Here is a 10,951-nt window from a genome sequence, read left to right as displayed (position 1 = left end):
TTCTGAAGTCACACAGAGGGATTGTCACGAGCTCAGTTACGCACTGTGAGGTTCAGATGGATTTCTTGGAAGGCTGCAATGCAGCTGCATGCCAGCGTGGCTCTGAAATGTGTGTTAATGATGTGATCAACGAGCATTTCTATAGGAAGTGCTGGTGGAAATGAGGTCCTGTTGGCGTGATGTCCACGTAACTCGTTTCTTGCAGTGCAGATGTCAGTGCTTGGGTATCCAGGAGGACGTTATGAGCCATATTAGCCATGGAAATGTTTTCCTGGATAAACACCACTTTTCACGTGGCCAGTTACCATCTTGGAAAGCCACTCTCCAGCAGTGATGAATGCGAGGGGCGGTTGCAGCTCAGCGTTCTTGAACTTTACAAAGAGCTCTTGTTTGTAGTTTACCCGTATGCTTCTCGAATACGTGCACTTTGGACTTGTTTTGTGTTTATAAAAAGATGAGGAAGTGCAAACACCCGCTAGGTTGGGAGCACTTTTCAAGAAGACGTAGATTGATCAACCTGCCCTGGTTGGATGGAGTTGTCTGTGATTTGCCTTGTGAGTGACCTGCAAAGGAGCAACGCCTGAGAATCCAAATAGCAGAAAACAGAGGGGGGGAAAATGCATGCAGACTTGTGCAGGAGAGATCCCTGCTGCTGGTGTGGCTGGCTCCAGGGGCACGCTCCCATTGCCTGGCACTGATTCCTTAAGCAGCGGTGCAGTCCAAGGTCCAGGTTGGGAGAGCAGAGCTGCAAAGAAACTTGCAGATGCTTATTGAAGCCTGAGTGTGTTTAAACCGCTTAAGTGCAGCACAGAGAGCATGGCTTAAGCTTGCTGCTGAGTACATGGGGGAAAACAGCCTGCTTTGTTGCTCAGAGGGGGTGCAGCTCTGTGTTTTTCCCCTAAATCTGGGCCCACTTGGTGGTGTTGCTGTGCTTTTATTGTGGTTTGGCAGCTTGTGAGTTGGAGAAAGCTCTTCAGACGTGCTGCCACACACAGCGGGCAGCAGAGGCGTGTAGGATCCCTAACGTGTAGTTACACAGGTCATAATTGCACACGTGTGTACATATTTATCTCTGCATACGTGTGTGTTACTGCATTTTGAGAGGACTGCAGCCGTGCAGGAATTTGTGGTGCTCCCAAGAGATCTGTCAGCCAAATCCTTTCTAAAGCTAAACCCAACCTGCAGGCAGGGAATGCTTCATGCAGCAGCTGCCCGCTTATCGAGGTGAAAATGCAGCCTTAGTGCAAAGGTCGTGGCACAGACTTGCACTTACAAGGAAACTGCTGTAAGCTCAGCCCTAGAAAAATCACATGAGAGCATGTTGCTGCCTGGTACCTCGGCTTATTTATTATCCACACCATGCTAATGTTTAAAAAGGGAGAGAACAAGAGCTCCTGCTAGTTGTGCTCTTGCTGTTCATCATCGAGAGGGTTGCTGGTTTATTGACATGCTCTTAAAATCACTTTTCTCTGCAACCCCTCCTGTAGGAACATCTGCACTTCTAACCTGTCCTTTCACCTTACAGATACGTGGGGAACCTGTCCAGAGATGTGACAGAAGCTCTGATCCTCCAGCTGTTCAGCCAGATTGGACCATGCAAAAACTGCAAAATGATAATGGATGTAAGAGACTTCGGTTAATTATTATTTCCCCTCTCCTCACACTGAATGGCTTTGGGCCCTTCTTGTGCTTTTTAGGATCCTTCTGGCAATACGACGTGACCAAGTTCTGGGGATGTGATGGGGGTGGGAGGTCACCACCACAGACATGATGTTTTCTGACTCATACCTGATACTACTTAAGGATGAGTGGACATTTTGAAGGGGATAGGACAGGTTAATAACGTACAGACATTGTAAATTAGATTCTTTTTGGCCAACTTTTACCTTTTTAAAGTGGAGCTGAATGCTCATGGAGCGTTGTTAGCGTGTTGTGTGTGGTCTTGGCCTGCAGTCACAAAGCCTGTTCGTTTGGAGCTGTTCAGATTTCATGGATAAGGCACTGAGAATGATAACGAGGAGGCAGTCTGAAGAGCTGGTGGTCACAAATCTTCCTCTTTTCTATCAGACAGCTGGAAATGATCCCTATTGTTTTGTGGAATTCTATGAGCATCGCCATGCGGCTTCGGCACTGGCTGCCATGAATGGCCGGAAGATAATGGGTAAGGTAAGCTGTCATGTCTACAGGGTGAGTTGGAGCTGGAGAGCACGGGCTGGCTCAGCTGGTGTGGGATAATGGCACTTGAGAGGAAGTGGATACACTGCAGATGTTAGGCACTTCATTGAACTCCCCACTCCCTGCAAGAAAAACCCCACCCAGCCAAGCAAAACACCCAAGAGACGTATCTTAAATAGAAGCTTTCACCCAGCTTGCATGCCTGGCTTCCCGTAGTGTCAGAATGAAGTGCTGGTGGTATCTGTGCTCAGCTGTGACATACTTGATCTAACTGATGGCCAACTGATGTTTGCAGGAGGTCAAAGTGAACTGGGCAACGACTCCCAGCAGCCAGAAGAAAGACACGAGCAGTAAGTGTCCCTCAGCCATGGAGTGATCCTTTCATTTGCACGGGTAGTTTTGAGACATAAACCCTATCACCAGACAGCTACACTCAGTAATGTTTTGTTCACAATCCTGAGATACTGCTGGATGTGTTTGTGTTAATGAACTTAAGAACAAATCTAATCTTTGTCGTCAGGTAGTACCGTTGTCAGCACACAGGCTTCACAAGGTAATTGTATCTTCTTAAACACAGAATGAAATCTCTCCAGGGTGTTCACTGACCACCCGAAGGCCTTCAGTCTCAGCTCACTCGCACACAGATTTACATGCACTGAATTACACTGCGGTGTAATGGCTGAGCAACCAAAACTGCTGGCTTTTGAGAACTCAAATTCTTTAACAGCAAACTGTTGCGATGCCAGGTGTTGTTTTGATTTGTTCTACACATCCTGTGGTGTTCAGCCAGACATCTTAGCTAGCTTCCAAACATGTCCTGCATTAGAATGCCTGATATCCTTTTTTCTCCTTTTCCCCAAAAGACCATTTCCATGTCTTTGTTGGAGACCTCAGTCCCGAAATTACAACTGAAGATATAAAAGCAGCTTTTGCGCCGTTTGGAAGAATATCGTAAGTAGTTGGATAGGATAAATGAACTAAAAGTTCTCTCCTAAATGGAGGCAGCCTCTTATTTCAGTAAGTAAAAACCAAAAGTTGACCCAGTGCAGGAGTACAAATTCATCTGTTCATACAGCACCCGGACTCTGAACGGTTGAGCATTAAGCAGGGCTGTGTAAAGAGATTTCTTTCTAGAAGCTTCTTCTGCTTTCCTAGAAAGGTTGCATATGACATGCTTTGGTTTCATACACCTCACGTTGTTTAGCAAAGCAACACTGGAAAAAAAATGATTCCTGAATGTGGGGTTACACATTTAACTTGCCCTCTCTGCAGTCACGTCAGCATCACGCTGTATGGTTTGTGAGTGAGCCCGTTTGCATGCTCACACCTCACGAGGCCTTGGGTTTTCACCAGCAGCAGCCATTTGTGGCAGTTAAAATTCCCACCCCCCCCCAAAAATGAACCCTTTTCAGCCTCGTGGCACCCAGTGTTTGGCCTCCAGGTGTTTGGCCAAAACCACGGGGCATCTTTGGTCCTTGGAGTCACACTCATGGGCTGTGCAGAGCGATAGTGTGACAAGAGAGCGTGTTACCAAGGGGGAACGGAGGCTGCAGCTCTGCCTGCCAGTCTGTTGGACTCAGGGTGTAGCAGAGTAAGGAGCAGTTCGTTCTTTCCATCCTCCAAATGTAAACCATTAATTTTCCTTGTAGTGTTGTCTGTACTGGACATTGAAGTTTCTTGATGGTGATGTAAGAGAACGTAGAGTGCTTTGGAGTGTTGTGTAGTGCAGCCTTTAATTGAAGTAAGTTTGTTTTTTTGTTTTTCCCTCAGAGTCCAGTGTGTTACTCTTGTTAATGCCAGCTTGATTTCCTCTTTGATACAATTAAGAAAAACCATGTGATCTGAATGTCACTCGCTTCAGAGAACTCTAAATCTCAACTAATATCCCTTAGGAAACTCAGAGGGTCAGACTCCTAAGCAGAGTCAGTTTATCCTCATGGCCAAATGCAGTGTGGATGGAAGGGCCGAGGGAATCTAAAATGGGTTTGCACTGGGACTTTGCTGCTGGAATGGGTAGGAAAGGCAGGGAGCAGCAGGCAGCTGCGTCGGTGTGAATGTGGTGGAGCTATGAAGGAATTTCCCCTAGCTGCTTCAGCTCTGGGTTCCTCAGGTGCCTTCCAACAGACAGGCTTCTCCAGCAAACACAGCCCCCAAAAGCAAAGCCCTTTAGGACACAGCATCAGGACTCTTTCCCAGCTGGGGTGGGGAGAAGGCAAACAAGCTGCTGCTTTCGGGGTGCTCAGCACGCAGCTGTAGAGCTAGCAGGCTGAAAAGTTGGCGACTCGGCCTGCCTTAAATGGACAGACCAAAAAGAAATCATCCCTGTTAGGGCTCTGAAAGTCCTGTTCCCAAAATGGAGGGGTTAGGGAGAGCAGCAGGGGCCTTGGTTTTCTGTTGGTGGAACTGAACCCAAAAAACACTGCTGCCATCTCATCAGCAGTCGATTGAAGCTATTTGACCTAATCTGTTCCTCATCAGTGACTTCCTTTCTGGAAATGTGCTAATGGAATATTTCCTGATTTATTATTATTTTTTTTTAACGTTGGTATTAAACTGAGCTCTTTTTTTATGTGTATATATATATATGAAACCAAGGTTGAACTACTGCATGATTAGCACATAAAGAAATGTTGGTAATTCATTGCATCTGAACTTTTTAATCACTGTAAAAGCACACATTCATTGTGGTTTCCTTTTCTGCTTACTGTACGCATGTTTTCACTTGTTCTCAAGTCTTATTTTCAAAGTTTTCAGTTGAGGGTAAGTAGAGATGAGTTCTTCCCCCCCTCCCTCTTTAGGCTGTTGAGAGCAAACCAGCTAAGAGTACCAGCGTGGCTCTTCTCAGGCAATTTGTCCTACCCAAATTCAGACCAGGAAGGAGAAACGAAACAAAAGGGAGGGGGGAGGCGTTGCAAACAGAAAAGAAATAACACTGCTGGCGTTGGAAGAGGTATTTTCCTCGGGTCAGTGCTGTAGGCTCACATGTACCACAGTGAGCTCATGACACAGCATTTGCAGTTACTGTGAGGCTTAATAAAGTGGTGTAACAAACCCCCTCTTCATTGTGACTCCTCTCGCCAGTCTCGGAATGCTAAATGTTGTGCCCATGTTACACTAGTTTCTCTGAACCCTATCATGTTATGCAGACCTAAGTTCCATTGCATGACTTGCTGACTGGTTTTCTGTTTTGCTTTCTGTTCTTTTATGCTTGTTACGTGTTGGGGGGGAGGAGGGGTGGCCTGGAGAGCATCCCAGCCCCTGGCTAACCTGGACACAAATTGCCTGAGAAGTGCTGTAGAGTGGCTTTCCATGAGTGGGGGTTTAGCTCTTGTAGCTGGGTTCTCTTCTTAACTCAATCTCAAATAATAGGGCTCTGGTTATTTTGCAGAGTGTCTCTGAAGAATGGACAGAATTGCCATGGCTAACTACAAGCTACAGTTCACAGTGGACAAACGTTGTAGTTTTCTTATTTACTTTTATAAATATTTTCTTTTTCTTTTTTTCTTCTTCTATTTTTGTTATTATTTTTTTTTAATATCTTGTAGTTTCCAATCAGTCCTGTATGATTGCTATTGTACAAATGCACTTTGAATTATTTGTAATGTGTAGTTTAAAACGTAAATGTTTCGGTGTTTTCTTCAATAATTTCTGAAAATGTCAATCTCTCAAAATTTACAGCTGCCCACAGTCCCAAAAGGGGGTAACGAATTGACCAGAGAAAATTAAAGAATTCAGTTAACAGGCGACGTATGCCTTTTAATTCCTCTCTTTTTCATTTTTTCTATTTAATATTTTGAATGAGTAGGTAGAATGTGTTGGCAAAGGAGCTGAGTGTAACGATTGCATGGTTAAAGAGAGCCATTCAGCTAATGTTAGTGGCTTAAGTGATCCTTTGGAATAGCTGCTTTGACCATGCTTTGTGCTTTAACAGTATGTAAAAGCGTTTTGAAGCGGAAACAACTGTCGTAAAGTACCTACCTTTGTTAGAGAAGCTATTGATTTGCATGTTTACGAAATTAAGTTTAATTTTGCTACCACCTGGCAAAGCAGTAGTAAAGTTCTGTATAGAAACCAAGCCGTTTGCTTTGACTGTGTTGCTGGTGCAATAAACAGTTGACTTTAGTAAAGGTGAAAGGTGAAAATGAGCTGTAAGTGTGACTCGAGTTTAGTCGGGCTGGCTTTGTGAGGTGCTGAACTGGCTCTTGTTTCTGCTTTCTAGAGATGCACGGGTGGTTAAGGACATGGCAACGGGGAAATCTAAAGGCTATGGCTTCGTCTCCTTCTTCAATAAATGGGTAAGCTGTGGCACGGGATGGAAACGGGGGGGGGGATCTTCAGCAGTGCTGCAGAGGAGGAGTAATTTTGGTCCCCATCTGCTCCTGGCTTCCCCAGGAAGGAAACTTCCTCAGCTTTCCCTCGTGCTGAGGGTAAGGATGGCTTTGTAACCCTCTGATTGTGGTGGGTGTGAGAGGTGGGGAAGAAAACCAAGCAGTGAGTCTGGATGGAGAGTTGTGCTACTCAGGCATTCCTTCTTGGTTAGGGATCTTGGTAATGCTTCCACAGTGACCCAGCAGTGTCTTTGTGGAGTAAGAGAGTATTTTTTCTCTCTCTCTCTCGTGCACAGGATGCAGAGAATGCTATTCAGCAGATGGGCGGCCAGTGGCTTGGTGGAAGGCAAATCAGAACAAACTGGGCAACGAGAAAACCTCCAGCTCCAAAGAGTACATACGAATGTGAGTGTTTGCACGTGCAAAAGCAAACCTTATACCACACACACAGGGAGGAAGAGAGAATTGTGAGCTCCTGGCATTTGGCAGTTGTGGGAGAGGGGAAAGTGGGTGCTCAAAAGCAGTGATTCTTGATTAAAAACTGTGAACAGGTCAACTTCCTGAGCTAGAACAGCTGTATTTCCACTGCCACCCAGGGCTTCCTGCTGGCTCTGCATGCTCTGGAAAGCTGCTCTCTGTCAGGACAGCTGGGATGTCTGTGGGGTTATTTTAACTTCGCTCTCTTGGACTATGGCTTCCTTTTGTGATACAAAGCCAGCAGGGCTGTATTAAAGCATTTCCATGAGAGAGAATGGAAATTAAGTGTATCTTGATAAGCTTGACATGTGAACTTAATTTCACAGCAGTGTCCCTGTCATTAGCAGCCCGTCCTAAATAGGAACGGGTGGCTGTGGGCAGCCAGACAAACCCAAGTGAAAATGCTGACTGTGCCCACAGCATTTGTCACCAGCTCTGTCAGCACGGTTCCTCACTCTTAGGATAGGATCAGAACTGCAGAACTGACGTGTGTGTGATGAACTGAAAAACTCTTGCAAATCTCTTTTAAGCAAACACCAAACAACTGTCTTACGATGACGTGGTCAATCAGTCCAGTCCCAGCAACTGCACCGTGTACTGTGGAGGTGTCACTTCAGGCCTGACAGGTATTGTGTCCCCAGAGCACGTTGTCACACGGAATGACTCCAGATAACACTGTGTGACCTCATGTTGGTGTTGTGCTGCTTCTTGTTGCAGAGCAGTTAATGCGCCAGACCTTCTCCCCATTCGGGCAGATAATGGAAATCCGAGTCTTCCCAGATAAAGGCTACTCCTTTGTACGGTAGGCTGTCATGCACTCGCACAACAAGTGGAAGGATTTAATAAAAATGAGTGGCTGTCTGCCTAACTAGAGGCTTCTAACAGCAGGGTTCTCAGCCTGGCTGTAGCACTTCCAGTATCGTTGCTATTGGCACCATTTCTATCCCAACAGGTTTAATTCTCACGAGAGCGCCGCACACGCCATCGTTTCTGTCAATGGGACAACCATAGAAGGCCACGTGGTGAAGTGCTACTGGGGGAAGGAGACGCCTGACATGGTCAGCCCAGTGCAGCAGGTCAGAACTGCTCCTCCACTCGTGTCAAAAATGGTTGTGTGACATTAGTCCTAAATAGAAAACCTGCTGAGTGGCTGTTGTTGCATGTGGTAGTTTGACGTGGGGCTGCTCTTTATTTCATCACTGGGTGTTTCTCTAAAGCGATTACAAATCCTTTGAAATCTTATTAAGGAAAAAATGGTGAGGTAAAATTTTGAAGCAGACTTGCTGTCCTGCACATGGCATATCTTTGTGCCACGGAAGGAAACGATGCTGCTGTTCCTCTTTCCTGGGCCTCAGTGAGAAAGCTCTGGGCTTTGAGGAAGCAAAGACCCCACGCAGTTCGTTAGCAAAGCACTGGGGGTCTTTAGTAATGAAACACTAAGGCTCTCTGAAGATTGTCCTGCTAGATATGTGTTTCCATTTCAGTGTTATTTCACTTGTAAGCTTCCAATCCAAGGCAGGCGTGGAGGCACAGTGCGTTGTGAGCAGATGAGCTGTGTTCTCAGGCAGTGCCTAACGCATTTTGTCCTTGCAGAATCAAATTGGATATCCTCAGGCTTACGGGCAGTGGGGGCAGTGGTATGGCAACGCACAGCTGGGGCAGTACGTGCCCAACGGGTGGCAGGTCCCCGCCTATGGGATGTACGGGCAGGCGTGGAACCAGCAGGGCTTCAAGTGAGTACATGCTGCACGCTTTTCCATGCTTGAAGTCACGTCCCAGGGATTTTCCTATAAGGGAGGCGATGTTCTGAGGCCGTAGTGTGTGAAGTTGTTAGGTGTAGCAATGCCTGTGGTATGCAAATACTGGGGAATACAGAGGAGAGCTCTCCTCGTATACCTTTGTTGGGGCAGCAGCGGGTGAATTCTTATTTCTTGTTCAAATTATTTTCCAAACAGTGTTGAGCTTTGACACATGTGGAGTCTGCTCATTGTGCTGCCAGTGTGAAATTGTTTTGCTGTTGCCACTCAATGCTGGTAACGGCTGTCTCAGATCGTAGAATCATCGCAGCATGGTTTGGGTTGGAAGGGACCTCAGGGATCATGAAGCTCCAATTTCCCTCCAGCAGGCAGGGCTGCCGACCTCCACATTTAATACCAGCCCAGGCTGCCCAGGGCCCCATCCAACCTGGCCTTGAACACCTCCAGGGATGGACGGGGATCCACAGCCTCTCTGGGCAGCTGTTCCAGCACCTCACCACTCTGACAGCAAACAACTTCCCCCTGACATCCAACTGAAATCTTCCCTCCTTCAACTTCAAACCATTTCCTTGTCCTGCTGTTATCTCCCCTTTCAAAGACTTGACTCAGATACTAAATGCAAAAGGGAAGCAAGGAACACAGAACACTTAACCAGCTTATAAGCAATAGTAGCAGAGGGCTTCTGGGGTCTGCCTGCCTTGATACACCACAACCAACAGAGAGAAACTGCTTTGTGGGGGGCAGATCTCAGATATCCCTTCCATCCCCTACAATGTGTCATTCCTTAACACGCTGTTTCTCCCCCAACAGTCAGACACAGTCATCAGCAGCGTGGATGGGAGCAAACTACAGCGTGCAGCCCCCGCAGGGACAGAATGGCAGCGTGCTGACAAACCAGGCCGGGTACCGAGTGGCAGGATTTGAGACACAGTGAGAACCCAACGCTGCAGCTGGGTGCTGGTGGGGCTCGAGAAGAGTCAAAAGATGTGTCAGATCAAGTCAGTGCAAGCATCAGATGCAATGTATTTATTTAAGAGAGAGAAAGAAAAGAAAAAAAATAAGAAACGTTTTTAATCGTGAAGTTGTCATCCACGTTGTTTAAAAACAAACAAAAACAAAAACAAAAAACAAAAGAACGAGATGCTGGATGTCTGCCAACCATTGCCTTCTTTTCCTCTTTCTAGATGTGTTTCTTAACGATCCACTGTTGAAACACAGCAAATTGCAGGGACTACTGCCACTTAAACTTGGGGGCAGCAAATTGCACAACGTCAAACTTGTTGTTTTGTTGTTTTGTTGGGGTTTTTTTTTGTTGTTTGTTTTTTTTTTTTCCTCGGGAGCAGCGTGCGGTTGTGGTTTGCATTCCGAACGATTTTACAATGTATTATAAAAGCTGTTGTAACAAAAAAAAAAAAAAAAAGCCAAAATTGTGTGGGGCCTGGAGGCTCTCCGCCCTCAGCTTCTGCACAGCCCTCTTCTCAAAGAGCCTCTTGTACAGAGCCTCCCTCCCTCCCCTCCCATCAGAGCGGCTCTTTTGGAGGCCGGGTTCTTAGTTTACATCGTTTTCTACCCATTCATTTGTTCAGCCTTTGCCTTATGACCTCCATTCCCCCACGCTGCCATCAGTGCCCACCACCCCAACGTTGCATTGTGTGAATGGGTGCCTCCATCACACTGATGGCAGACAAGTCCCCACCTCTGCTGCTGCAGGAAAACCCCGTTACAACTCACTTAAAATGTGACGAATTCTACCAACAGCTCCTTGGTTTGTTGGTTTTTTTTATTTTTCCTTTTTAAATCGATTTCTACATTTACATGTACTGATTATGTAAAATATTTTAGCAAATTAATATTTTGCACAAACATAGCCGACTTTGTACGTTTCTTTTATTTAAAGGTAGGACGCCGAGTTCTTGATTTATGCATATATATATTATTATTTTTTTTTTGTCATGTGGATATCAAATATACACTTTGGTAGTCTTTGAATACAAAGTCATCCTCTCTTTGTTTTTTAAGAAACTGTTTAAAAACAAAACAAACAAAAAGCAAACAGAAAACCCCTCTATGGAGCCGTGTGATGTACGTGGAGGTTCCAGGCTGGGGGAGCAGCTGGGAAAAGTTTCTCGATGTTCAGAGGCCAAAAGCGACCTTTCTGTGCTACCTCTATGAGCAGCCTTCAAAAAAAAAATGCAAAACAAAACAAAAAAAAAA

General features: G+C 45.9%; 1 protein-coding gene across 6 annotated transcripts; it reads left to right on the top strand.

Moving 5' to 3' along the window:
- The first annotated feature begins 535 nt into the window (after positions 1-535).
- Positions 536-10,951, top strand: TIA1 (TIA1 cytotoxic granule associated RNA binding protein). Of its 6 annotated transcripts, none has more exons than XM_010723181.3 (12): positions 536-554; positions 1,526-1,622; positions 2,068-2,166; positions 2,471-2,525; positions 3,039-3,126; positions 6,395-6,470; positions 6,800-6,908; positions 7,511-7,606; positions 7,698-7,782; positions 7,933-8,056; positions 8,574-8,713; positions 9,548-10,951. In XM_010723181.3, the coding sequence occupies exons 2-12, from the start codon at positions 1,611-1,613 to the stop codon at positions 9,669-9,671; spliced, it is 1,008 nt and encodes a 335-aa protein (XP_010721483.1). In that variant the 5' UTR covers positions 536-554; positions 1,526-1,610; the 3' UTR covers positions 9,672-10,951. The 6 variants fall into 6 exon arrangements, with proteins under 6 accessions (XP_010721483.1, XP_031412620.1, XP_031412622.1 ...); XM_031556762.1 differs by lacking the exons at positions 536-554; positions 1,526-1,622 and adding exons at positions 3,825-3,916; positions 5,564-5,629 and having other exon boundaries at positions 2,068-2,161; XM_031556760.1 differs by lacking the exon at positions 536-554 and having other exon boundaries at positions 1,474-1,622.

Source organism: Meleagris gallopavo, chromosome 24 (genome assembly GCF_000146605.3).
Source record: "Meleagris gallopavo isolate NT-WF06-2002-E0010 breed Aviagen turkey brand Nicholas breeding stock chromosome 24, Turkey_5.1, whole genome shotgun sequence".
NCBI lineage: Eukaryota > Metazoa > Chordata > Aves > Galliformes > Phasianidae > Meleagris > Meleagris gallopavo.
The sequence above is the reverse complement of the archived record's forward strand: the minus strand, read 5'-3'. Positions and strand labels throughout refer to the sequence as shown.

Bases quoted from the DNA above. Each gene is read 5' to 3' on its own strand.
- TIA1 (XM_010723181.3), top strand. The intron at 2,526-3,038 runs GTAAGTGTCCCT...TTTCCCCAAAAG, and splicing joins CCAGAAGAAAGACACGAGCA to ACCATTTCCATGTCTTTGTT. The intron at 3,127-6,394 runs GTAAGTAGTTGG...TCTGCTTTCTAG, and splicing joins GCGCCGTTTGGAAGAATATC to AGATGCACGGGTGGTTAAGG.